Source organism: Harpia harpyja, chromosome 11 (assembly GCF_026419915.1).
Source record: "Harpia harpyja isolate bHarHar1 chromosome 11, bHarHar1 primary haplotype, whole genome shotgun sequence".
Lineage (NCBI taxonomy): Eukaryota > Metazoa > Chordata > Aves > Accipitriformes > Accipitridae > Harpia > Harpia harpyja.
In genome coordinates, this window is record NC_068950.1 from 18,658,426 (window position 1) to 18,685,431 (window position 27,006).

A 27,006-nucleotide genomic window follows, 5' to 3' on the forward strand; every position below is an offset into this window, starting at 1 on the left:
GACTTAAGATGTATTATTGGAATTAAAATATCTCATTTTTTTGGCTCTTTGAGGTTAAAAGCAGGCGACACTTTCCCTCCACAGAGGTGTATGAGTGGGTTTTGTGCATGAACAACAGATACACTTTTAAAATTCAGTTAAAGTGTGAAGAAAAATTTTGTGTGACTAAGCGAAGTGATATAGTGATGTGATAAGATTGCTTGTAGTTAACTGTCAGTCTAGTTGCTGTAAATTCATAGCACTTTTAAATTAAAATATTTTTTTAAATTCTAGGTTTTTTCATAGGTAATAAAAGTAGTGTATACTTTCTCTATAATCGCCTGTCTGTTTTCTACCCAAGTAAAGTGGGTATTGCCTCATACTCTCCCTTGACCTGGAAGGAAGCACAGCTGATGAGTTGGAGATGTTTGCTTTCAGGTGGCTTGGTGCTGCCATTTTGAGGAGATAGAGAAAAAGCACTGCCTGCCTTTCCCTCCTTGGGAGCAGTAATTTGAGGGGTTTGTTTCCCTGGCCACAATTGTTATAAAATTAACAAAGGCAATAACTTTTCTACAGGTTTTACTGAAATTGGAAAGTAGGTTCAAAACATACTATGGAAGAAGGGAGGGAATGTTACTAAAGTAGGCTGCTAACAAATCTGTTTTCTGGTGGGGGAAAAACCTCTCCTTTTACTTTGGAATAAGGAGATTTGAGGGTGTGTCATGCAGCAGTATTCATCAGTCCTGCTTCCTAGTTATCTTTGGAGCAGTTGATGTAAATCAGGCAAACAGATTGCAATATTACTGAAAATAAAATGGAATCCAGTTGTCATAAAAAAGATAACCTGCCTGATTAATTGTGTTTCATTGTGGTTACTAAGTGAAACAAAAGAATTCTGGATGGAGAGGGCTTTATAAGACCTTAAGCCAAATATTTTGTAGCTAATAATATATATTGTATATTATAATATACACAATATATACAGCTACCTCATATTGGTCTATAAAATCTGTTCTGGTTTAGGGTAACATCATATGCTATAACAAACCACCAATTTTATAGTAGGTTTCACATGTATAATTAGGTCTGGAAAATAATGTCATGAAAAAGCTTCCAAAAATATCTGGACATGAACAGCAGGTGAAATACAGATTAAAGTAGTAAAATACATATTAGAATATGAAATGGATCATAATGCTATCTTAGAAATTAAAATCTAAAGGGACTCTGGACTGCCTGGTGTAATGTTACATCTGGTTTTAAAGGGTGGTTTTATAGTTGGCTCAAATTGCATATGTGAAATTTGAACATGTGAATCAACTTCCTTGTTAATACCTGAAATCTTTTGAAAATTTTATTTACTTGTTTGTTACAGTAGCCATTCAGACTGGTGAAAGAATAGCCTAATCAGACAGTTTGCTCACCTTTATTTAGATGTACTAAATAATTAATAAGGATAACTTTCATATGCATGTTATTGTACGATACAACAAAACCACATATTCAGTATGTTTCTTACATTCCTTCCCCTGGCAGTTCTCAGCAAGACTCTTAATGGCCTTTTATTTTCTTCTCTGGAAAGCTGCCTGTAGTTGACTTGTATTATCAAACAGTGTGAATTGTAATTCTTTCAAACATGAATGTAGGTATTAGATCCTTTGAAACAATGAGTACCGTAACAATAATCCATATGCAGGGAACATTTTATAGATGGAAATTTACAATACACAGAATATATTTTCAAGTATTATTTTATCACTCCTTTATATGGAGCTGAGAGGAAAAGAATATAAATGGTAATAAATACTCAACATCCTCCAGGTTAAGATCAAGAATGTATTAAATTTAAACAGTAGTTACTAGTATACTGATATTTGTGAAAGTTCTCAGTTATGAATAAGAATCATACCTTTAGAGAAATAATGTAACTTTTTCTGACGCCTCTCATAAGTGGAATGAAAACGACTGATAAACCTGACATTTAATATTTGGCAAACTTCAAGGACTTTCTGCCTTATGTTCAGTAAAGTGATGTTTCTTTAGTGAAGCCATACTTAAACTATATTAAAATGCATAGGCATATATTGATGCTTCATAAATGTGGCATAACTAAAGAATGTTCACAGCTTTGAGAAATATTATGACTTTTTTTACCCTTTTTTTGTGTGTGTGTCTTTTTTTTTTTTTTTTTTTTTTTTTTTAAACAAAAGACTCGCTTTGGCTCCAGTAGGCTTGGCTAGTTTCCTCTCCTACCACATTCCCCAGAAAGAAGCTAAATTAATTCTGTCCGTAAGAAGATTAAAAGCTGATGGGGTGGGCAGATGTTTTCTTTTCTCAAGGGTGAAGGAAGTAGAATAAGGTTCTCTGGCAAGTCTGAAGATTATGGGGGAAATATGTTTTGCTTCTAATTAAATTGCAGAAAGGCATTTATGCCTTTCTGTAATATGTTTTGGGGTTTTTGGGTGTTTTTTTTTGGTCGGGAGGGAGGGCTCTCAGTCATTTTTAAACTTCTTGTGCTTTGTGATATTATCTTGGTGGAGGAAAAAGGTGTATTCTGGTTTTATTAATAGTTTGTTCACTAACACTGATCTGTAGTGAATTTGTTATACTTAAGTGTAAATTTAGGTGTTACTGTGAACTGTATTTTGTTTTTAATTCTTTGTTTTTCACTGTGTAATATTTAAAACTTAGAGCTTTTCTACTTAGAAAGGTATATGTTTATCTAAATCTGGGTTCAGTTAGTTTTCAGTTCTTTTAATATTTTAATATTTTTCTTTTTCACTGATAAACCTCTGGCTGAAGTCATGCTTACTCCTTATTACCAAGCTGTTGTAGGAGAGACTCATGGTGGACCCTGTGTGCCTTCTAGCAGTATTCGCAGGCATTTTCTCTTTGATATAAACTGACTCTTAACCACTGTAGCCTGTCATCCAGCTGTCGTAGCCTCCAGCCTGCTGCTGACCTGGGAGCTATTTAATAGAATCATAGAATCATTTCGGTTGGAAAAGACCTTCAAGATCATCAAGTCCAACCATTAACCATGCCCCCTAAACCATGCCCTGGAGTACCCTGTCCACTCGCTTTTTTAATATCGCCAGGGATGGTGACTCAACCACTTCCCTGGGCAGCCCATTCCAATGTTTGACAACCCTCTCAGTAAAAAAATTTTTCCTAATATCTAACCTAAATCTCCCTTGCCTCAACTTGAGGCCATTTCCTCTTGTCCTATCTCCAGATACCTGATAGAAGAGACCAACACCCTCCTCACTACAACCCCCTTTCAGGTAGTTGTAGAGAGTGATAAGGTCTCCCCTCAGCCTCCTCTTTTCTAGACTGAACAACCCCAGATCCCTCAGCCGCTCCTCATAAGACTTGTGCTCAAGGCCCCTCACCAACTTGGTTGCCCTTCTCTGGACACGCTCTAGCAGCTCAATGTCTTTCCTGTAGTGAGGGGCCCAAAACTGAACACAGTACTCGAGGTGCGGCCTCACCAGTGCCGAGTACAGGGGAACAACCACCTCCCTGTTCCTGCTGGCCACACTGTTCCTGATACAGGCTAGGATGCGATTGGCCTTCTTGGCCACCTGGGCACACTGCTGGCTCATATTCAGCTGGCTGTCAACCAGCACCCCCAGGTCTTTCTCTGCCGGGCAGCTTTCCAGCCACTCTTCCCCAAGCCTGTAGCGCTGCATGGGGTTGCCGTGACCGAAGTGCAGGACCCAACACTTGGCCTTGTTGAGCTTCATACGATTGGCCTCAGCCCATCGATCCAGCCTGTCCAGATCTCTTTGTAGAGCCTCCCTACCCTCAAGCAGATCGACCCTGCCTCCCAACTTGGTGTCGTCTGCAAACTTGCTGAGGGTGCACTCAATCCCCTCATCCAAATCATCAATAAAGATATTAAACAGAACAGGGCCCAACACTGAGCCCTGGGGAACACCACTCGTGACCCGCCGCCAGCTGGATTTCACCCCATTCACCACTACCCTCTGGGCTCGGCCATCCAGCCAGTTTTTCACCCAGTGAATAGTGCACTTATCCAGGCCACAAGATGCCAGCTTCTCCAGGAGTATGCCATGAGAGACAGTATCAAAGGCCTTGCTGAAGTCTAGGAAAATAACATCGACAGCCTTTCCCTCATCCACTAGGCGGGTCACCTGGTCATAGAAGGAGATCAGGTTGGTCAAGCAGGACCTGCCTTTCGTAAACCCATGCTGACTGGGCCTGATCCCCCTCTTATCCTGGAGATGCCGTGTGAGTGCTGTTTCAGTTCACAAGTTATCTGCCTTTTTCAGCATCAGAGCTTCCTGGATTCCCATCTTGTTTAGCAATTTTGTGACAAATAGACAGACTTCTGGAAGTGCCTTTGCACTCATGCAAATGTTAATCAAAGAACAATAGCTGTGTGTAGCTTTGGGGGGGGAAAAAACCACTTCTCTGTGTCTGAAATGTGACCTTCTTACTTCTTGGTAGCCTTTGAGTCTCAGTCAGTCAGTGCCCTTCATGGGCTTGAGGATCTTCTGGAACTTCCTCTCAGCCTTCTCTTGTTGCTGCTGAGCCCCCCAGTACAGGATTTGTTTTAAAAGGGTTACAATCTTAAGTTGTTTTTCATTTGTAATTGAGCACCTCAGGTCTTTCCAAGCTGTTGCCACCTGAGCATGGGTAGGAGTCATTAGGAAGTTAAAAGTCTTCATCAGTTCTCTCCATTTTCCTGTTAAGGCAAGTGCTTCATAGTTCTGTCATTCAGAAGTAACCTTTTCTCCTTAATACAAAGGATGATGCAATCTAATATGGCAATATACAAGTATTCCTTAAGGCTAGATCTAGATCAAGCCACTCAAGCAAATTAAAGCAAATTACCAAAGTGTACAATATCAACATTCATAAATTGTAATGCATTAAATTGCCATTGGCTGATGATGTCTTTAGGAATAAAACTACTTTAGCTGTAGTTGAATTTCCTTGGTTTACAGTGAGTGAAGGCCAATCTACTCCTGCATTAGAAAATCCATGTGGGAGTTTAATGCATTTAAATTAATATGCTTTGACTTCTCACCTTTACTTGAATCTTTATAAACTTTTAGATCATTGGTTAGCCCATTAAGTTTGGGAGCAGCTTTCCTGGACTTTCATATGCATTTCCTGCTTCTCCTGTTGCTGAGGTCCCATTTCTTAGTACTGCGTGCGTGTTTACTACTAGCTCACATAAGATTACAGATTTGCTCTGAATCAGAGCCACAAGTAAAACTAAACTATTGCTCGAGTCCGTGTAGTAATGGCTAGATTATGTAGAACTATGATGGTATTTATTAACTAGCCTGTAAAGACTGTGCATTTTCCAGCATGCACAGTTTAAGATTCTGGATTTCATGTAAATTCAACAGTAAATTCAGCACCTTTTAAAATTTTCATAATGCAGTTCTGTGCATATTAAAAAAAAAAAAAGTTGCAGAGGTCTTTTCAACTTCTGGTTTTATTTTGGTCAGCAAACCTAAGGGTAGTTGGTTTTGCTTTCAGTTTTACATAGCATGTTTGGGGTCTTTAAGGTAAGAAGGGAATAGGAAATTAAATTGCTGTGGATGTTTAAAAGAGTGACTGTTTACTTTAGGGCATAGTCACTGCTTTCACACTTTACCTCAATTGTCATTACACTCATTTCCAGTACTTAAACTGATCAATTGAAGCCTACTGCTTAAAATTCGTCTTCTCATTTACTTACATAAGCTGCTTAGGGCAGAATATTTTCTCTTACAATTTCTTCAGTGCTTGTCCTGCCTACATATTTCCCCAGAAGTGTGTCTTTCCTTCGGTTTGCATCTTTTATCTCTCTCTCTAATAGCAAGAGATGTACTAAGTAACACTTACTGAAGTGTGTCAATTTTTAAAGTTTAGCATAATGGACATCAATTACAAAATATTTCTACTTTTTTTTTATATTTTTCACTTAATGTAGTTAGCAGCACAGGAATTTATTGATAATTTCTATTGCATGCTGCATATATGGAGGATGGTGTAGTCTCAGATTAAAACATCCCTATAGTTGAATCCCTGTAGGTGAATTTCTGTGTTCTATCCTTAGATTTTTCAGTAAATGGGGAAATTCAGGTAACATTACTGTGAATTGTTGGATAGATTTTATCAACTACTTAGGGAGGGAGTATTGGTAATAACAGGTCTTAACATTTATTTATACTTACTGGATTTTTAAAAAACCTGTATTGGTACATTGGCAAACCATTGAAACAAGTCAATTTGATTGGGTCTAATATAATCTGATGCCACTGTTAAGCAAAGAGTTGGTCTGCAGTATATTGTTACTGAAAAAGCCAGTCGAAGAAACTCTAAGACTCAATTCTGGAGTTTTAGAAGGCAGGCATTGTTTATTGCAGCACTGAATGCATGGGGGATGGTTCCTCCTAGCATGCATACCATTCATTACCTACAAAAAGCAAAGCTTATATTGTCTAATAAATACATATTCATTACATTTCCCAGAACTGTCATACATATTCAAGTTATTTCCCAGAAATTATTTACATAGTGTCCGCCCTCTTAGGCACATGCTATTAAAAGGGTTGGTGGTCTTTTGGGGTGTTTGAAACCTTCTGGTGGTCATTTTCTTGGTGTCCGCTAATTAAACTCTCTCAAGGCATGCGCAGTGCAGGTCATCTCGGGTGGTTCATCTCTTCTTCCTAGTTAGCTGGTCCTGGCAGGTTTTAATTGCAAAGCTCAGCAGAACTTAAGGCTTCTTATCTATTTGTGCCTACTGCTAACAAAGCTCAAGGTTTTCTTATATACCAAAAGTTTCAAAGGCACTCAAGCAAGCATAAATTAAGCTCTACAAAAATACAATGGAGTCTTTAAACTGCAGCCTTTATTTCAAGGCTTCGATATGACCAATTCTGTTGACATCTAAAGGACTCAAGCTTATTAGTAAGCTTTGAAAATGTTGTATAGAAAAATCAGAAACTGTAGTTTGGTATTTATCAGAACCAGAGAGGTTTGTGTCATTTCTTCTGGATGGGGTCTTAAAAAAGCAATGTTTTAGTGAGTTAATGTCCGCTTGTTTAAAACAAGACCAGTTAGAAGTTCCTCTGAGACAGAATGTTTCACGATTAGCATGTTCTTGAGGTATTTGTGTGAGGAGGGAGATTATTATAGGTTTTGTTTAGAAAAATGCTTAGTTTTTCATATTGCATCTTGCAGAGATTCACTTCTAGTGAGTTACCACATACCTTTTTGATAACTTGAGAAAAAGTTTAACTGTGAAGAGGTAGTTGTCAAAGGGAAGTAGGACAGCAAGAAAATAAAGCTTTATTGACCATTATAAATTTAATTCCATTTTTGTTGACTTCCCAAAAGCCAGGGACAAACTACAAACATGGATTATTGTGTCTGTATTGGCCACTGAAACCAATGAAATGCCAGATCTTTTAGTTGGCCATGGTGGGAGGCAGTCCTTTTTTTCCTATGGCAACGCATCTCATTGTGATCATTTTTCACTTCAAGTAACTGACAAAGCCAGCGTAAAATATGTTCAGCAAACACGTAAAGCTATTTTTGCCCAAGAGTCTTTAAGTGTTACAGAAAAAAATGGAAATTATCCAGCACCTTGCATTATACATCTGGATATGATAAACAGTGTGAAGGTCAGCTACTCAACCTTCTGGCATGGTTGAATCAGTCCATCCTTTCAGAGCATGAGCGCCGTCCAACTCTGCAATTTATCTTACCTTTAAACTGGATCATAGTTGTGTATGCTGAAATGGCTGTACTAGTGAATATTTTCTTTTTGGCACTTTAATGCAAAAGTACTTTGCTATATTCTAGCTAGACTATGATAGCATGTGATTCAATTGTACATGGTTGGTGAGAAAAAAGAAAAGTCACTTAATGCTCATGATGATCATTTTGTCATGAACATTCTAGGATTCAGCTGTTCTATGAGTAAATCAAGGTATTATGAATCCAAGTATTCTATTAGTACTTCAGGTGCTAATACTTACAAGTCCAAGAGAATGTGATAAGAAATGGGGGCAACCCCCCCCCCTTTATTCCACATAAAATTTTTTACAATGAAAAATGTTTAATACAAGATTCGTAGATGTTTTTCTCTGACAGAACTGGAAGAGATAAAATATTAATATTTGACTGGTTGTCATAAGGAGTCTTATATGCAACAAAAGTGGTGTTTTCAGAGGCTCAATTTATGGAATGTGTGCAGAAGATGTTAGAGAAAGTGTGTGTTCATGTGTGTAAAGTTTTTTGATGAATAGGAGGAGGGGTAGGGAAGAAATGTAATTGTGTACTTTATTCTAGTTTTCCCATTCCACTCTGCTAGCATGAAATTTGGATGATAAATCATTTGAACTGTTTAACTTCTACTAGTAGAAAATGAGGAAATGGTGGAAAGGAAAAAGTTAAAAAATGTTTGAGGGACCCAGACAGTGCATTTTTTTAATAAATATGACAGCATTATATTTTACTGAGGCTTAAAGCCCCCAGATTATCGGCAGAAGGCTGTCATTCCTTTATTAACTGTAATGAAAGTTAGATATCTTGTTTGCAGCATCCATTTCTCAACTGAATTCTGATTAGAAAGAAAATCATACCTTTGCTGGATGTAGCAAGCAAACTTGCCTACTTCTAAAAACAGGATAATTCACAGCTGGATAGTATGAAGTAGTAACTATGGCTTTTAAGTCTGAATAATTTATAATTTTTATACAGTAAAAGAATTGTGATTATCATTCTTCTGCTAAATATTTTTTTTTTTACCATTTTGAGAATTCGGGAGAAAGATTAGCTTTTTTAAAGTAATGTGGTTAACTTCAAAAATAAATAAAGCATCTCAAATTTGGTGAAATTATAGAAGTAATCTGCATCAACTTCTAAAAATCATTTCAGATTTGAAAGACACAATTTTCTCATTACATTAATAGAGGCATTATTGAAAATACTTTTCTGTTGAAGATACATTTATATAGGAACAGTGTGGTTTCTGTGGGTTTGTTGGGTTTTGTTTTGTTTTGTTTTCCCCTTTGGTATACCTCAGTGTGCTTACAGCATAAGCTTTGCAATTCGCTTTTTGAGGAACAGATGTGTTAGTTGTCCCCTCAGGTATGTATATGATATTTACTTTTATTTTAGAGTCTTAAGTAACGTTAAGAGTACCTCTGAATTTCAATCTTGTTTCTTTAAATTATTGGGACATAAAAATGTTACTCTTTTCTACATAAAAAAACAATCAATAAAATACAATACTTTAAATTATTCAAAGATGATACAATGGGAAATTGGTTATTTTCTTGGTTCAGAAGGCTGGATAATTGAGTTGAATTTTTATGTCTACAAAAATCAATGCCTAGGTGGACTTTGGAGGAATGCCTATAAAAAGACTGGCATTTGCGTTAAGTGGCAGTACTAAATTTTTGACTGAGTCACAGATGGTGTTTTCCACTGTTTCATTTTTGTTTTATCATCTTGCATCAACCTATATGTTGCGGCACAACAGGCTTAAATAATGATCTAGATTTTTTTTTGTATACTAAATTCATGCTTCTTTTGGAAGCGACAACAGTGTCATAGAAATCCTGAATGAAACCTGGAATCTCTCTCTTATTCTCAAAATATTTCTTAGACCTCAGCTCATTTAAATGCAGGATATGTTAAATATTTAGTAAAGACAGCGAACAAGTTTTTTTTTCCTTGGTGACTTGTTTGGTATTTTAATAACAAAGGATTTCTTGTGACAGTTGGTTTTTCTCATTTTAAACTTTGAGCTTACTGAGATGTGGGAACGCTTGGCATTTCCACAAGAGAAGATGTGGTGGGGTTGTGGTTTTTCAAGAGTGGAGGGATTTGGTGTTTTTATGATGGTGTGGATGTTTTTATTTTAATACAAAACTTTAAAAAGTCATAAAAGGGAAAGAACTGGGAATACTTAACTTTTTCAGGTCTGTTTTATGTTGAAAAGATCATTCTCTTGCATCCTTGCAAGCATGGCTATTTCCTCTAGTCTGATTTTTGTCATCTTGGGAAATTTTAAACCTTTAAGGATTTCACACTGTTCTCAGTTTCGTCATCTTTTTCAGTTGAATTAATTGTAAGACAACATCAAAGCTGGTATCCTTAAAATGTTAGGATGAGAAACGTGTTTCACACACTTTGCTTTCTAATGAGGTAAAGAAAGACTTCTCCATTATGCCCACACTGAGCGTCTGGGAGATCAGAGTGAGTGGTTCACCAAATATTCATATTAAACAGTCAAAATGTCAATTAATATTAGATAAAGCTAAATGGGCTAAAAGGGAATGGATGCGCTTGTTCTGATGCACTTGTCCTCAGGGGCACAGTTGTATATTCTTCAGTACATTTTGGCCTCCAGTGAGGTAAAGCAGCTTGCAGTGTTTTCTTATTTTTAAAAAGTGTATATTGGTTACAAACTGATAAAGGTTGTAGAAAAACACTGATGTCCTCCTCCTCCTCTCTCAGGCAAATGATACCTGGAAGATACCAGCAGCAATTCAATTCACTCTTTAAAAAGTGTATTCTTCTCTCAAGCCTTCTCAGGCAAATGAAAGCCCTTTGAGAAAAATCCTGTCAAAGATTTTAGCAGTCTTGACTTTTCCACCCTGTACACCAACTGTGCACAACTTAAGCATTCAGATGGAAACCTTTGAGAGTACATAAAGCTTTAAGCCATGAATATTCCCTGTGCTGAAAGGATTTTTTTTTTTTTTTTTTTGAGAGTAGTAATTCAAGGTTACTGTCTCGGTCAGAATGTTTTGACCACAAGCATAGTCTTGAGAAAAGCAGAGGCAATGGTTCGTACCCTGTGGTTTGAGTTACACAGCAGTTAGCTTATGAACCAAAATGCACCATTACTGTCATCTGGTTAGTGTTATCATGAAAACTGCCAGATTTAAATGCTTAAGAGAGCTTTTGTAATTGTTGCCATGGTAATATCAGAATGGCAACATGATAGTTTTCATCCGTATCCCATGTTCAGCTAAATTCCTTTGTAGTCATTGCACTGTGAAAGGAAGGGTACCATACTGTACCAGGCTAGATTTCTTTTGAGTTAACCAGGGACAAATGAAGACTGGAATTAACTCTTTCTTTGAAAATGTAATGTAAATTCTAGATACAAGTGATCTAGTTTGCTTTGCTTTTGGCTTGACTGTGCCCCAACAGTCCTGTATGTAGAATACTCTCTGTGGAGTAACTGACCTGCTGTTCATGCCATTGTGTCATGTCTTATAATTACTTTGGTTCAGACCATAATAAAAAGCATGCAGTGTAATCACAAACTAAAAATTTTGTTAGAAGAATGGATTTACCTAATAGATTTGTATTTTCTCCAGAAGGGGTGAAGTGCAAACACTTCCCACTAGAAATTCAGAACCTGCTTTCTAATTTGGCCTTGCTTTTAATGCTTTCCCTTATCACTAAGCCTGCTCTGGGGGTTTTTTTTTTGTTTTTTTTTTTTTTTAACTTGTGTGGTGTTGATCAGCTGCTGCATTTTTAGTTTCACTCTTCGGGTTTCTGACATTCAAGAGCTTTTTTAACTGACCTGCTGTAAGAAAGTTGTTCTCCACAACCCTCCCCCAGCCTCCCGCCCCAGAAAGCCTTTGACTTCACTCTTGCCGTGGGTACAAAGCAAAGACAATGTGCTCTCCTTTCTGACCTACATTTTCACAGTGCAGCATTGCATAGCTGGCAGTGCAGCTTCCCTGCCTCCCTCCTTCCCCCCGTGCTCCCTTCGCAGAGTGTCTGGGTCTTGTGAAGCAGAGCTGGAGAAGGGAGGAGGGACTGGATAGGCTAGAGATGTAATCTGTAGTAATACAGCAAATACCATGTCTATTAGGTATGGTCTGTAGTCTGAAATTACTGTGGTCAGCCAGGGTGAGACTGCGTGCCACCCGAATCGCATGCTGTTTTGGAAGAACAATCTGAAATTAAAAGGATGATAATGCTCTTAAAATTTGATAGGTGTGGTTATCGTAGTGTAATTAAGTAATTGTTCAATATTTATTTATTCATGTTATTTGACAGCATAAAATAGGGATTGAGAAATGGGGTTTAAAATTGGAAAAATATGTAAACAACTACTGATGCTGTTGCAAATGAGTTACAAGCCTGTTCTTGCTAATGGCACAGATGTAAGAAGTAGTAGCTTCTATATTAGCATCTTCCTTCTCCCTTTCATCTCCTCCTAGGAAGTTTTCACACGTTGCAATGAGTATTCATTTAAGAGATAAGATTTTAGTGGGATTATGTAGGTATTTTAGATTGAAGTATGATTGGGGATTGTGTTAACCTGTCAGGAAAATTATTAGGGATGGGGGGGGCACTCTAAAGTAATGGCTTCTACGTGCTTCCCTCTCCTCCACTGCCTGATTTAGCATGGATTTTGAGATCATTAATGCATGTCTTAACATGTTAATATATTCTGAAAATATTTTGTAAATATGGACTGACACATTTTATATTACTGCATTGCAAAGAAAAGCAAATTTTAAATTACTATTCTATTAAGGTTAACCTGAAAGCCACTCTGTCTCATCTCTTCTAGATCACTGCCATACTATAATTTTAAATTTATAGGACATAAAAATAATTTATAACATTTAAGTGAAGATCTTAATGGACACTGAATTTTCCCTCAGACTAACTACTGAGGCTTGGAAGTACCTTTACCTGTAACTTTCTTCAGACTAGAACAGATCGTGAACTTTACCCATGAAATATCTGTCAATGGCTGGGGGTAGGATCAGTTGCATCACACTCAAACCTGTAGTTGTGCATTTTCCATGCTCAAATCTGTTGATGTGTGATCTGCAAATAACCCACATTACTGATTTAATTGGAGATGTGAAAGGAACAGTTCTGTTGTTGGCACATTACAATTTTTATAGGACTTCATTTTGGTTATTTAGTATCAATGTGTGCTTCACTTTTATAAGATTTTTTTTTTTGCCATAATGATGGCATTGATGATGTTGCATTTTTTTCTATAGTAAGTTTTGAGTCATGACTTTTTGTTTGTTTTCAACCTGAAGTAGACACACAGAGAAGTAAAAATATTTACAGCAAATATACAAACTTCTATACCTCAATGAGTAAACTAGTTATATCCTTTTTTTTTTTTTTTTTTCTGCATTGCGGACATGTTAGACTTTTAGATACAAGCTTGTATCCAATTGCTAGTGAAAATGCATTTTTTTGTCTTGCTTTATAGGTAAAGGAAGTGAGAGAACTTGTCAAAGACTTTAGTGATATAAATCATGATTGCACTATTTTTAACATGATCTGTTTTTTTATTCCAGTAGAGTAAGCAAATAGCTTAAACACAAGCTAGAAAACAGTAAAAACATTTGGAGAATGGAATGTAGATATTTCATTCCATAATTGCATATTTCATCATACAAGCTGTCCCTCCTGCTTCTGAAAGCTTTGTAACGAACTGTGCAAGAAAACAGTACTTGGATATAAATGATTTAAGTAGCCTTTGGCTGTCTTGATAATGATTCAAATATATTTATAGGGTAGTTTCAACTTACACCCAAACTTTAACACAAATTTTTCAAAAATTATGTTGGATCCTTAAAAGGACATTAAAAGTGTTGGGGTTTTTTTAATTTAACGTCTTGTACTCCTCACTAGTATTTTGGCTAGCAAGAAGTTTGATATACTGAACTCATAGGCATTGTCAAGCTCCAGCAGATCGGCATCATGCATGACCTCCAAAGTGGAGTACCCGAGAGGTTGTTTGGCTGCCAAACTTTGATTCAAGTGCCAAACTATTTAACGTTTAGTTATTAACCTCTTGGACTATACCCAGAAGCCAGTAACAACATTTTGAACTAGCCAGAGTTGGTACAATCCAAGTAGAGTACATTACAATCTAGCTTGAAAGTGCTGAAGGCAGGGAACAGTGTTGAAGTCCTTTCTAAGAGGATGGACTATGTTCTTGGCCAGCATTACCTGGGGAGAGGCCACTTAGGGGATTGTACATCTTCCAGAACTGAATACCCTTGAGTAGTAGCTGGCGTTCAACACATTCCAGTTGTCTAAAGCTCGCATTATTATGTAAAGCTTGCATATAGTTAACTTAAGCCAGGTGGCTTTCAGCTGTAATATTAACTGTGGCCTGCATTAGCTGGAAGGAAGCAGGCAGACTGAGTGCGAAGAAAACTACAGACGGGTGTTGAAAGAATGCTCCCAAAGACTTTTTCTAATGCAGCTTGCATCTGTGTCACATGAATGCCAATAGTCATCACATAAACTAGGTGGATGCACTTTCAATCTAGTTCAAGAAATCTTTTCTGCAGAGATTTAATGTTTTTACACACATTTACTTTCCCCAGAAACAGACACTTCTACAATTTGAGGTATCTTGGAAATGCACAGGTGTATAATTATCATACCTCAAATACAGCAGATGACAAAGCTTCGTGGAGGATCACCAAAAAACTGGTGACAAGCAAATTTCCATACCCTTCTTCAATAGGAGCTGCTAGAATTTCTTCAGAGGGCTAGTCCAGTGCAATACGCTCTGTTCGTGTGTGTGAGTTCCTGCATACAGACAGCCTTAGGGCTGCTGAGAGTGCTCAGTAATATGATTTGTCTTTTCATTACAAAGGAAAAAAAACCCTGCTGTGATCTCTGTATTGTGCATGGTATGAAAACTAGGCTTTAAGAGCTAGGGAACACTAGAAAAGTCAAGTAATGCTAAAGCTAAAAATGTATTTCATCCTGAGCAGCTTTCCCATAAAAAGTGAAGTCTGAAGACCATAAATATAATCAATTTTATTAAATAATAAAAGTACATCAAATATTTGTATTTTGTCCAATTAAAAAGTCCCAGTCAAACAGAAAACTAATCACAGTTCCATTGTTTGCTGCTAAATCAGAGGTGGGTATTGCTTACCCTGGCACTGTGACAAAACAGTAATAACCTGAATCTGATATAACTCTGCTGTAACTCTGTTGGAAAATAAGCTTTAAAAGTTCTGTTTGTTAGAAAACTGGAAACCTGTAAATAGATTGAACCTACTTCTCACAATTTATTTTCAATGGTACATGTTGTGGCTTTAATTTTTAAAATTGCTTAGATTTTGTTCTTGCCCATATTGCTATCTGGAGCTCTCAGTCTTATTATGACCTTATAGTCTTCCCCACCTATAACGTAAGGTGTGTGGCTTAATTTTCTCTAGCAGACCTGTTTTCACTTGACTGATCTTTTTTTTTCTTTTTTCTTTTTTCTTTTTTTTTTTTTTGGCAGGCAGGAAAGAGTAAAATCAACAAAGATTTGGTTAGTTTTCTCCCTCTTTCCACAAAATGAAACACTTTTGAGACTACGGTGAAAGACTTGAAGTTCCGTTTTGCATTTCTGATCAGCCTTTGAGTTACCTTAAAGTTATGTAAGGAAATCAATAGCAGATTCAATGAATTTGCACAAAGATACCAAGATGAATGTTACATGGCACCAGATTTTAGGACCTCGCCCTATGACTTCTAGGGTATTAAGTAACTTTTAGTCAGCTTTTTGAGGAGAATCTAGTTGAATCTAGAACATCACTTGCATTTCTGAAGGTAATGTACAAAGTGGCAGTGTTCTGAAATTTCATTTCATTTATCCTTCCTTCCTAACTATTAATAAGTAATCTTCAAAAAAATGGACCTACTTTAAGGGCATACTTTCCCAGTGTGTTAGAGTTCATTGGTAGTGTCTTACTAGATTGTAAATGTGACATTGCTGTATGTATTGTACATTAAAAGAAGCATATAATAATTTACTGTGGTATTTGAAGGTAAAACTGATCTGCCCTTTGTGCATTTCCTTAGTTTTTAATTTTTCATTTTATAGCAATTCTAGATAACAAGAAGTCATTATATTGAAGAGAACTAGAGCTATGAATGTGTTTTTAAAAATAAAATTTTAGTGTGGAATATATGCTCAATTATATTTTATTGGCACATAAATCAGCAATTGTACCACCAAAGTGTGCATGCTTATTATTGCACATTAACACAAAAATCCCTATATACCCTCTTCTTTTTTCCTCAAATTTGCTGGGAAAACCTTTTGGTTATAGTTTCATAGTAGTAGTGTTATCAAGAGCTATACTTTTTTTAACTTAAAAAAATAATTTTCAGACTCCACTATGTGATGGGGATCAACTAAAGGCTGTCCCATTAAGCTCATCCATTTTCACTGTACATGCGTTCAGCGGTATTTACAAATTGCACATGGAGTACATTTGACAGAGGGAGCGTTGTCCTTCTAGTGCAGTTTACGATGGCGATACTTGCCTGCTTTTTCTTTTGCTGCATTGGCACAGGCATTGTGCTTATTTTGTTGTAAGTGGTTCCAGTATTTGATCAGTTCACTAGGTTGGAACTGATGGGAGGTAATTAGGTGGCTATATTTACAGCTGGAGTAAGAAACTCGCCAGTGATTGAAGACAAACTCATTGGGCGGAGGCATAGGGTCAATTCGCAGCTTGGCAAGACAGATCCCCACATATACATCCTCTAAATGTAAACGTCTGATGCTTAAGGAGACTTTAAAGATTTTTTCTGCTAAATCTCCAGAAAAAACATAACCAGTTCCAGAGCAGAATACAGGATAACGTTCACTTGGATACAAATCAGGTGGCATATACCACTTACTATCCTTGTTCCTGTTAGGTGCATAACCTCTCATTAAATAACCTGTAAAATACTTGTGCCTTGGAGGAAGTTCTGGTTTCAGAAGCTTGTGTATTAAATATTCAGTATTGACAAACATATCACTGTCAGTTTTCATAACATACGGAACATGTGGACAGTAAGATGCAACCCAGTTCATTCCCATCAGAGTTTTAATGGTTAAATTATAGTAGGTGTCTAAGTACTCTTGTTGAATGATGTCATGGTACTGTCTGCTTTCCTCTAGTATGGTACGCTGGAGGTATCCATTTATCTTGATGCTTAACCCCAGCAAAAAAATACGAACAATCTGGATGCCAGGTGTCAGGCTTTCGTTACCCCAAGTTTGTCGAATAGCTTGTCTAGCTTCTACCTGGCCTGGCTCTGCAGCTATGAGCAATATTAGAAAAGGGGTCTTCTCCTGGCACTTCTCAGGCTCATTGATGATGTATTTGAAATGATATGAAGTCGGATGCCCAGTACCTTTCTTGTTGTAAATACTTCCATTGGCACTGAGGGTATTTTCCAAACCAGTTACTCCTTGTGGTGACAGATCCGTGTTGTTGGAGTTGGTGACAGTTTGAGGCCTGAGCGTCTGAGGTACGGTGTCTTTCCACACGTTCCTTATAGAGCTGTGGTTTGTCTCGCTTTTTGTAGATCTAAATCCTCGTATAGTGTAAGCCATGGGATTTTCTTTGAACCCAGCCCTGCCTGGCAGCCAGTCGTGATGATTAAAGAACAGAAACATAGCAAAAAGAAATACAAGAGAGATCAGGCCAATGAGATGGGTGCGAAACAGAGACCTTTTGGTATTCCAGGTCATCTTTGCAAAGCAGCAGTGTCGCCTTCTCCACTGAAGCATGTTGTAAGAATCCAATGATGGGATATGAGACAATGGCCAAGCAAAAAGCTTTTCCGATCGTTTTTTAATCCACTGCTATTCTTTGGTATTCATTTTCTTTTGCTCATGTTGAGTAATTGTCTGCAAATGGCTCACTCTGCAAAGATTTTAAAAAAAGAAAATCAGAAATCTTTCATTTTATGCACTCGTAATATAAAAGGTTACAATGAAAAACTAGATACAAACATAAAATCGAGGTAAGGTTGTTTGTTTTTTTTTTTTTAAAAATAGCCCATGTTAATATAACCAAGGTTTGATTTATGTTAAAAGCCAACCTTGTTTTATGATTAAAGTTGACTGGATTTGTTAGCTTTCAAAAATGCTTTTTTCATGGTAAAAGTTTTCACAGATGTCCTGGGTAGCAAAGATAAAAAGGGAAAAAAAAAAAAAAATTGATCATGTTAGCAGAACAAGTGTGAAGTAGACATAAATAGCTTCATGTATACTGACTGTGAAATACTTGTACTGTGTTTGAGAGACTGAATGAAAAGGCCTTGATACCAGATGGAAGGTTTATTGTCATTAATTAAAATTGATTTGACATGCAGAGGCTAGTACGGCTCACAATTTAAAAACCCTTTTTGTAAAATGGTCATGTATTGGTGGTGGGACAGACGGCGCAAGGTTGATTATGGCAGAGTTGGGTTAGTCACAGTACACTGCTTGGCGTGTTTCCACCGGCCCTGACTGTGTTCAGAAAGTCAATGAGAAGATGCACCTGTCAAAATTAATTTTCAGGGTCTGGTAACCTCACTGCACAGCCCTCAGATGGTAACGCAGGATAACATTTTTGGTTACCTTTCCAGCACCTTCAACCTTCTACTCCACAATCAAGGAAAATATTGAATGGAACACTTGGCTGTTGTGCCAGGCCGATATGCAGCTGAATTAAAATGAAGCTGTTGATTTTTAGTAGGCAGAGATCTGGGGTAAATGTTGATATTAACTGGAAGTAAAATTGCACAGCACTAAGTTTGTGGCAAGCTATCTGATGAACATGATTTTGGGGTTTGTTTTTTTTCTCTGTAAATGTATATGTAACTACTGTACTTCCGTTATCATACAGAAACTTCAAGTATTGTTACCAGCAGCTGGAACTGTAGGAAAAAGTGCCAAAGTAGTCTGTGCTTCATTTTCTTTTAAAATTTTTTCATATTCAAGAGCAGTCAATATGGCAGCTTCATGATGCTGCATATTAAAAGCTGATCACATCATCTTGTAAATGAACCTTTCACTGCACAGTAGCAATTCGTTTGTGATTTCCAATTTGCTCTAATTTATTTCTGGGCCCTAGGGTTTTGTGTAGGAAAAAGGATGACAGCTGAACAAGAGTCCATAGAAAACGCTATTTCTAATATAGATGTGTAATTTATTAATTGCTTTGCTATCTTCTAAAACCAATATTTGGATTAATTTCGGCATTAAAAAACTAAGTGACATGTTATATGGGAAATTACAGGATTTTACATTGTAAGGAAGTAATTTAAGATGAGATGGCAGTTGAATAATATATTATTAAATTGTATGTGTGTGACTTAACATTCAGTCTGCCTGGTTCATGTAAGGGAAAATTTGTGTTTCAAAAGGGTAGGGAGAGACGTGTAACCGAGCTTTATTTTAATTACTGTATGTCAGTTTATATATAAACAAAATAGCGTGTATGCAGAAGATGCCTCATTCGCAGTTATTTGGAAGCAAGGGGGAGGTAGTATTTTACGGAGTTGGAATGGTCTCTCCAGCTAACCTCCACCAGGAGGAGCAAGTAAGTGGGGATTTTCACTGTGGTCTGTGACAATGTAAATGTATCTGAAGAGGTGACACTGCTCCTTAATTCTCTTTCTGAAATAGCAAAATATTTGCCTAGTGATCTAGTAAGCTCTTCCCTGTCGTTGTGCTGTTACACAGCATTCATGAATTTTTGTTTTCAAGCTCCCTGAAAGTATTTCTGATTTTATTTTATTTTTTTAAAGTGCTTGGGACTGATGCCGCTTATGGAGACGGAGCTGTCTTTCTAAAAATTATTTTCCAATCTGCAGCTGTTAAACGCGTGTATCTAAACTATGTAGCTCGAGAACTAACCTGAAATTCCACACTACTCTTTTTATGCTGGTTTAACTCAGACATTATCCTTATGTAAAAGAAAATAAGCCCCAAATGTAGAAGACTTACGTTATCTCACCACTTGCACCTGCTTTTGCATGCTTTGAAAATAAAAGCCTGTCCTCAAAACTAAAAATTTTTAGTTTCTCTGCAGTATGCAGTGAGTTTTAAATGAACACTCAGCTATTTGGGAAGAATATCTCTGCATAAGCAAACATAAATGCCACTTCAAAGGGTACCCTAGATCTCAGGGAAATTAATTGTTTGATAGCAGTTTAGAGGGCAACACTGGGAATATTTGATTAATTACCATTCCATTGCATGCATACAGTTTAGGAAGAAAGTAAAAACCAGAATTTCACGAATGTGAAGTAACGGCTAGAATTCAGATTAATTTTGTCACACTGAATTGTTCCACTTCTAAAACTGCAGTCATTAGGTGCAAATACTTAAGCAAATCTGCACTGCATTACTACTCTGTGTTTAATTTTTAATTCAGGTAGTGTTTTGTTGTGCACCTACTTTCATATGGCAATAGTCAAAAGTGAGAATTTTAAGTTATGTAATATTTGCGTAAACTGAAGACTGTTTTCAGGTGCTGTCTTTCCATGATGCACTGAGGAAGTGTCCCAGAAAAGGCAGTTGTAATGGCTGAACATTCCCCCCTCCCCACTCCACCCCTTTTTCTTTTTTGTAGGCTGCATGCTCACTTTGTGCATATTAAAATAAGTTTTACAGTGAGGGATGGAACTACAATCATAAGAAATGTAAAGAGAGTCATTCTCACTTACATGTTTCTTTGATTTTTCAAAGTGGGAGTTTCCTAGAAAATCTTCAGGCTGTTTGCCCTTTAAAAAGGCATTGTATGGATAGGGAAAGGACCCACATCTATTTCTCAGCTTCATACAACTATTGACTGAAAAAAACCAAGTAACTTTGTATCTCATTTTCTTTGTAATTCAGGTGTAAAACATTCCAAAACACACAGTGGGTATTAAGAATTTGAAATACAGCAATAACAATTGCACCTTTGAAAAAATACTCTGTGCTAGGGTGCATTGTTTAAAAATAATGTAAACAACTGTCAACATATATTAAAAACACCATCAAATAGTGTCATAAAAATAGTATTTTCTCTCACTTTATTTAGGGTTAGAGCGTTACTGCTTTTGCCCAAATATTTAAAATTTCATTTCACGGAAAGCTTATGAACAGGCACCAACCATTGGCAGTAGATAAGAAAACCTAAGTATAGCAAAAGGTCTCTATGCAATCACCTTGTCCTCCGAAAGTGTGTTGTTGCGTGTAACTCTGCAGTTTGAAGATATGATTTATAGTAATTCTGCTTCATTTTTGGCACTTGACTTTGTAGTCACTGATGCATTATCAAATGCCAAATAGATAAACTGTGAATGCCTCTTGAATTTTTATTTGTGGTCTGTCCTCTGCTGGTGTTTTGGTTCCTTGTACTTTCAGTTCTGCTCTATAATTACAGCTTTGCAGATTGAAGCATTTGACTTCCTATTCACACGTCCTGGATTTTCATATTTTGATTAGCTGTGTGGGCAAACTCTTTAATTAGAGGGAAGAGTTCAAAAGGCAGCCTGAGTCGGTATTCTGACAAATAGCAGCAGCAGTTTCGTATTAGGCCTCAGATAATGTGCCTGAGGTCACTTACAAACTGCATTAATATTTTGCACGAAACAGTACTCGGGATGAGGTTTGATGTGGAGGTTTTTAAATGTCAGGTACCAAAGTCACACCAATAGCTAGGCATGTTTCTGCAGGAGTATTGCTTGAGGGTAGATTTGTTTGTTTGTTTGTTTTAAAAGTTCTGGAAAGTGATTTTATCTTCTAAATGTCTTAAGTGTGATCTGAAACCAGTGACCGTTGTATGCTGCATCCTTAGGTATGTGAACTCTTTCCAGTTGCAGTTGTTTTATTGTACGTTAGCATTGCCTTGGGCAAAGAAAGTACATTTATATTGACATTTAATGATTTGTTATAGCTTATTGGTAGATTCTGCAGATAAGCACTTTCTTTCTGTGGTGTATTAAATTCCTATAGATTTAGGTCTTAAATTTGTATTGCAAATACTCATCTTGTTTGTTTGCCACTAATGATGAAGTATTTAAATTTCAACAATAAATAGAAATGAATGGCAATTAAATGGAATGTCATTTTACAATCCAAGTTAAACAGTCAGTGTTTTCATATTAAACAGAAATTGTAATGATGGCATGAGATAAGTTACGTGCTCACCATTTTGAGTGTATAGTGTTTGAAGGTTTCCTTTTGGGATGTCAGGGGAGCCTGATGTTATATGTAAAATGTGGTGCCTGATTGCACAGCTGATGGTTTAAATCATGTCCAATCTTTTGCATGCTCCCAGTTTATGCTTGGCTGATATTAACCTGATGACATTTTGCTTGTGTTTCGGGGGGCAAAAAGCAAGTGTAAGAAAGTCTGAAGGTACTTTTAAGATAATGTAATTTGACTGCATGGTCTGTTTTGATGGTTCAGTGCTCTCAGTGTGTCACACCATGGACATTTTACCAATGCTTTAAAATTACTTCAGATAAAGATTAATTCTGACCTAGTTCAAAAGGATCTCTAACTGTTTTTTCTATATTGGAGGGGTTTGAGTTTTTAATTTCTCAGTTAAAAGCAGTTATTACAGTAGCTACATTATCCCTTTAATCCCTCCTCTCCAGCCACACCAACCTTGTGCAGACTGTAAGCAATGCATTTATTAAGTGTAAAGGTAGTGACATTGTGCTGTGGGAGAGGAAAACCTGCTCGAATTCTTTCTCCCTATTCAGAGACTTGTTATCTCAGGGCTCTGCAAATTAGTAATGATCATTATCTGTAATGGCTGAAAAGGTAACAGACAATGCAATGCATATCACACACAAGGATTTGACATACCTTCCTTGGTCAGGCCATTTATGGTGCGAGGATTATACCCACAGAAAATAGTTTTTGCACGCCATCACTCCAGCAAAAAAGATGCTATCGAACATGCGCACATCCCCCAACAGTCTGCTTCCTGCGATTGCTTTTCACAGTATCCAGTCTGTCCATCTGTCTGCTCGTTGCTGTGTTACCTTCCTTGCTCATAAGTGTTGTCCTTGTCTTGGGACTTTTTGTTCATCCTTCAAACAAAAGGACAGTAGTTCCCGTTTCTGTTCTGATCGGGGCTGTCTGGCGTTCTCGGCCGATGTATTGGAGCTTTTACATCTGGTGTTTCCCTTGTCGGACAATGCAGTGCTGTGTTCTCTTCTCCCCAGTATCCATATTTCTAATGGTAATGTTAGCAGGGAGTGCTAGCGCGTAGTGGTTCAGTTGCCTTCATTAACAGGATTTCCCTCTATTCCTTCCTTCGTTGTTGCTAGGCAGGAATAGAAATGGTTTTGAGCTGTTTTAACCGAGGATTCTGGTCTATAAAATCCATTCCGTAGTTCTTCAGCTGCTGCACAGGCAGGCAGCAGTTTAAATGTGGGCTTTGACAGATGCTGTCTTCTGACAGAGCAGAATTTAACGTCATTGCTTGGCTGAATCCCACGTGATTGTTTGCATTCATTTTGACTAAATCCAAAGGCAGTCAGAAAGCTTTACAGGCTCTTGCTCCTATTTGATAAATGATACATACTCAGTTCAAGTACAATGATAGGTGAATAGTATAAAAATTGTATGATTATTAAATGAATGATTGAGGGTTTTTTCAAATTGTTTTCACTTTTCCTTGACACTGCAACTTATGATTCTCTAGGGGATTTTTAATACTAGGTGTTCTATTCCCATATTCCAAAAGCTGTTCTGCAGTGCAAAGGAATTATAAGCATTTAAATACCGAAGCTTGATTTAACCCATTTGGCTCTCTTCAAGTATAAATCTTTTGTGCCTTTGTGCCAAAGAAAACATAGAAATGTATTTCTTTGCTCATACTTCCTTTACATATGCTTACTCTATAAAAGCTGCTTTTTGTAATCTTAAGTTAGTCAATTAAGCTGGACAACACTAATGTATAAGCACATGCTGTTAAGCTGCCTTTCTGCTGATAATGGCTTTCTTCCTTGGTAAAGGTCGAAGTCTGGTATTGCAGAATCGGGGGCACTTGATTTTAATTATTGATGGATCTAAAATGTCTGTTGTTACAGACATACCTATATTATAGAATTTGTCTTTCTGGTCCTAATGAAACTTGTGTTCCTTTCATTTCTGTCCTTTCAATGACTCACCCTTCTATGTTGAAGCATCTTATTATATTTACTATATGTTATAAATAAAATATCACAATATATAGCTCAGAAAATAGAAAGCTACCAGCAGACTTACCCAAATATTTATTAGTCACTGTGTTTGTCCACGCTATTTTGAGAAGTTAATGACTAGCTCTTTAGATTGTTTTTTGTTTGGTTTTTTTTGGGGGGGGGGGGAGGTGTTCTGTGGTTTTGGGGGTTTTTTGTTTAGTTGGTTTTGGTGTGTGGTGGTTTGGGTTTTTTTTTCGCCAAAGGATAAAGAAAATATAATTGTTCTATCATATGGTATCTCTGGTTAGTAGGGTTGGGGGCAGATACATCCTTTACTTACAAATGAGGCTTCCCCAGGCAGTCAGTGTGTTTTACTATTCTAGATGCATATTCTGATAATTTACTAGAAACATAATCAGATTTATATCCTCACCAAATCACCTATGTACACTAACTTTCTCTATTAATCTAGTCTTGTTTTTAATGTGTGCATTTCCTATCCTAATGACAATTTCCACAAATCCTGTGATTCTATTTGAGGATATTTTAGGAGCATGAGCATATTCCCAAAATATTAATTATAAATATAGCATGCATATCAGTAAAGACTTGTGTATCCTCCACACTAAAAACTTTGTATTTAAAAAATGGAGGGGGCATCAGCGAGGCGGTGGAGTGAGAGGAGAGACCTATGTCCAGCACCACTTACTGTTCTGGGACTTCTATGAATAACTGAGAATCAGTGCTTTGAAAGATTGCATGTGTGCTCAGTCTACTGAATTTTCCACTTAAACACACAAAGCTTTCTTATCCTTACCCTGTATAATATTGTATTGGGTTTGTGTGGCAAGGTTTTGGTAGCGGGGGGGGTTACAGGGGTGGCTTCTGTAAGAAGCTGCTGGAAGCTTCCCCTGTGTTCGAGAGAGCCCATACCAGCCGGCTCTAAGACAGACCCGCCGCCGGCCAAGGCCGAGCCAATCAGCGATAGTGGTAACGCCTCTGTGATAACATTTTTAAGAAGGAAAAAAGTTGGGACGGCGGTATTTCGGCAGCCGGAGAGAGGAGTGAGAACATGTAAGAGAAACAACCCTGTGGACCCCAAGGTCAGTGAAGAAGGAGGGGGAGGAGATGCTCCAGGCACAGGAGCAGAGATTCCCCTGCAGCCCGTGGTGAAGACCATGGTGAGGCAGGCTGTCCCCCTGCAGTCCATGGATGTCCATGGTGGAGCAGATATCCACCTGCAGCCCGTGCAGGACCCCACGCTGGAGCAGGTGGGTTCCCGAAGGAGGCTGTGACCCCGTGGGAACCCCGCGCTGGAGTAGGCTCCTGGCAGGACCAGTGGATCTGTGGAGAGAGGAGCCCACGGAGCAGGTTTTCTGGCAGGACTTGTGACCCCATGGGGGGCCCACGCTGGAGCAGTCTGTGCCTGAAGGACTGCACACCGTGGAAAGGACCCATGCTGGAGCAGTTCGTGAAGAACTGCAGCCTGTGGGAAGGACCCACGTTGGAGAAGTTTGTGGAGGACTGTCTCCTGTGGGAGGGACCCCACGCTGGAGCAGGGGAAGAGTGTGATGAGTCCTCCCCCTGAGGAGGATGAAGCGGCAGAAAATAACGTGAGATGAACTGACCGTAAACCCCATCCCCGTCCCCCTGTGCTGCTGGGGGGTTGGTAGAGAATCCGGGAGTGAAGTTGTGCCCGGGAAGAAGGGAGGGGTGGAGGGAAGGTGTTCTGAGATTTGGTTTTATTTCTCATTACCCTACTCCGGTTGATTTGTAATAAATCAAGTTAATTTTTCCCCAAACTGAGTCTGTTTTGCCCGTGACGGTAATTGGTGAGTGATCTCTCCTATCCTTATCTCGACCCACAAGCTCTTTTGTTATATTTTCTTCCCCCTGTCCAGTTAAGAAGGGGGAGTGATAGAGCGGCTCTGGTGGGCACCTGGCATCCAGCCAGGGTTAACCCATCACAAATATACAGAACTTCATATAATCTGTTGCTCTATGTTTACAAATATGTGACAGTTTGGTTAGGAGTATTGTCGGTTTTCTGCATTCTGGGCTATGAGTAGGAAATCAAGTGAGATATTCATGTAGTTAACTTACCCCACCTGTATTGATTTACATAGAAGCAAGTAATGTCTTTTTTGAAACCAGCATGTAAATCTGCCTCTGATTTTTGAATTTTCAGATAAGACACAAAACATTGTATTCAGGAAACAAGTCTAAATCCCAAGAGAATGGTTATTAAAATCCATAGTGTTCCACTTTATTTACTACTGCTTCGCTATACCTGAAGTGTATCTCCGAACTTTTGTGAGTTCTATGTAGTATGTTTACATATTGGGGTGGGCAGAGCTGTCTTTATTCTTCTGTAAATACTCATTAGTAAATATTAAAGGTAAAAAAATCCCAAGGGCCATTTTTTCTACGTATAATCTGTTTTAAAGTAAACTTAGAAGGGAACAGGTATCAGCTTTGCCTTTTTGTTAGATGACCGTATCACTTGTGCATAGTTTTAAAGTTCAGGCAGAGCTGTTGCTTGGTGATATGTGTAAAATTTGTCATCTTGCCATGTGAACAAATTGAATATTGAATTCTTAAAGCTTAATGAACAATTTCTTTTGTTCATTCATTCTTTACTTTTAAAGGATGAGCAGGTCTTTGCTCATCTTACAGAAAAGTAAGGAAAAGTGATTTTTCTACTACCTTCTATCTCAGTGTGACTGGTCTAGCTTTAGAGAATGAAAGTTTCAGGAAGAAATTCCTTTTCTTTCATAGCACTTTCTTCTTTACTACTTTTATGTGATACTGTATGTTTCTGGGTATTTCAGGAGGGCAGAGCTTGCTTTGTACTGGAAATATGACCTGAAGTTTTGAGTAATCTTGCTGGGCTGGAGGTTGGAATGAGCTTTATTTCAGCTAAATCTCACTGTGAAGGGGTCAGTGGACTGCTTATTCTTGATCCAAGGAGTAATATGTTCTGTAATGTTACTATGGTTACATCTTAAATTAGAAGCTGCAATGTTAGTGTTTGAAATGCTGCCATCTATTAAGACTAAGAAGGAGTTACTCTGA

The 27,006-nt window shown here is 37.7% G+C and overlaps 2 protein-coding genes across 3 annotated transcripts in view; one reads left to right on the plus strand and one right to left on the minus strand.

Annotated features, from left to right (window-relative positions):
• The window catches only part of CDC73 (cell division cycle 73), a 126,356-nt gene that overhangs the window by 56,974 nt on the left and 42,376 nt on the right, over positions 1-27,006 (plus strand). The window lies entirely within an intron of this gene.
• Positions 14,774-23,216, minus strand: B3GALT2 (beta-1,3-galactosyltransferase 2). Of its 2 annotated transcripts, XM_052800600.1 has the most exons (3): positions 22,607-23,216; positions 20,470-20,594; positions 14,774-17,675 (listed from the first exon to the last, which is right to left on the minus strand). In XM_052800600.1, exon 3 carries the CDS (start codon positions 17,537-17,539, stop codon positions 16,271-16,273), a length of 1,269 nt encoding a protein of 422 aa, XP_052656560.1. In that variant the 5' UTR covers positions 17,540-17,675; positions 20,470-20,594; positions 22,607-23,216; the 3' UTR covers positions 14,774-16,270. The 2 variants fall into 2 exon arrangements, with proteins under 2 accessions (XP_052656560.1, XP_052656559.1); XM_052800599.1 differs by lacking the exon at positions 20,470-20,594 and having other exon boundaries at positions 22,607-23,215.

What these genes read in the sequence shown, in the direction of transcription:
- B3GALT2 (XM_052800600.1), bottom strand. Translation starts at nt 17,539, where the DNA reads ATGCTTCAGTGGAGAAGGCGACACTGCTGCTTTGCAAAGATGACCTGG.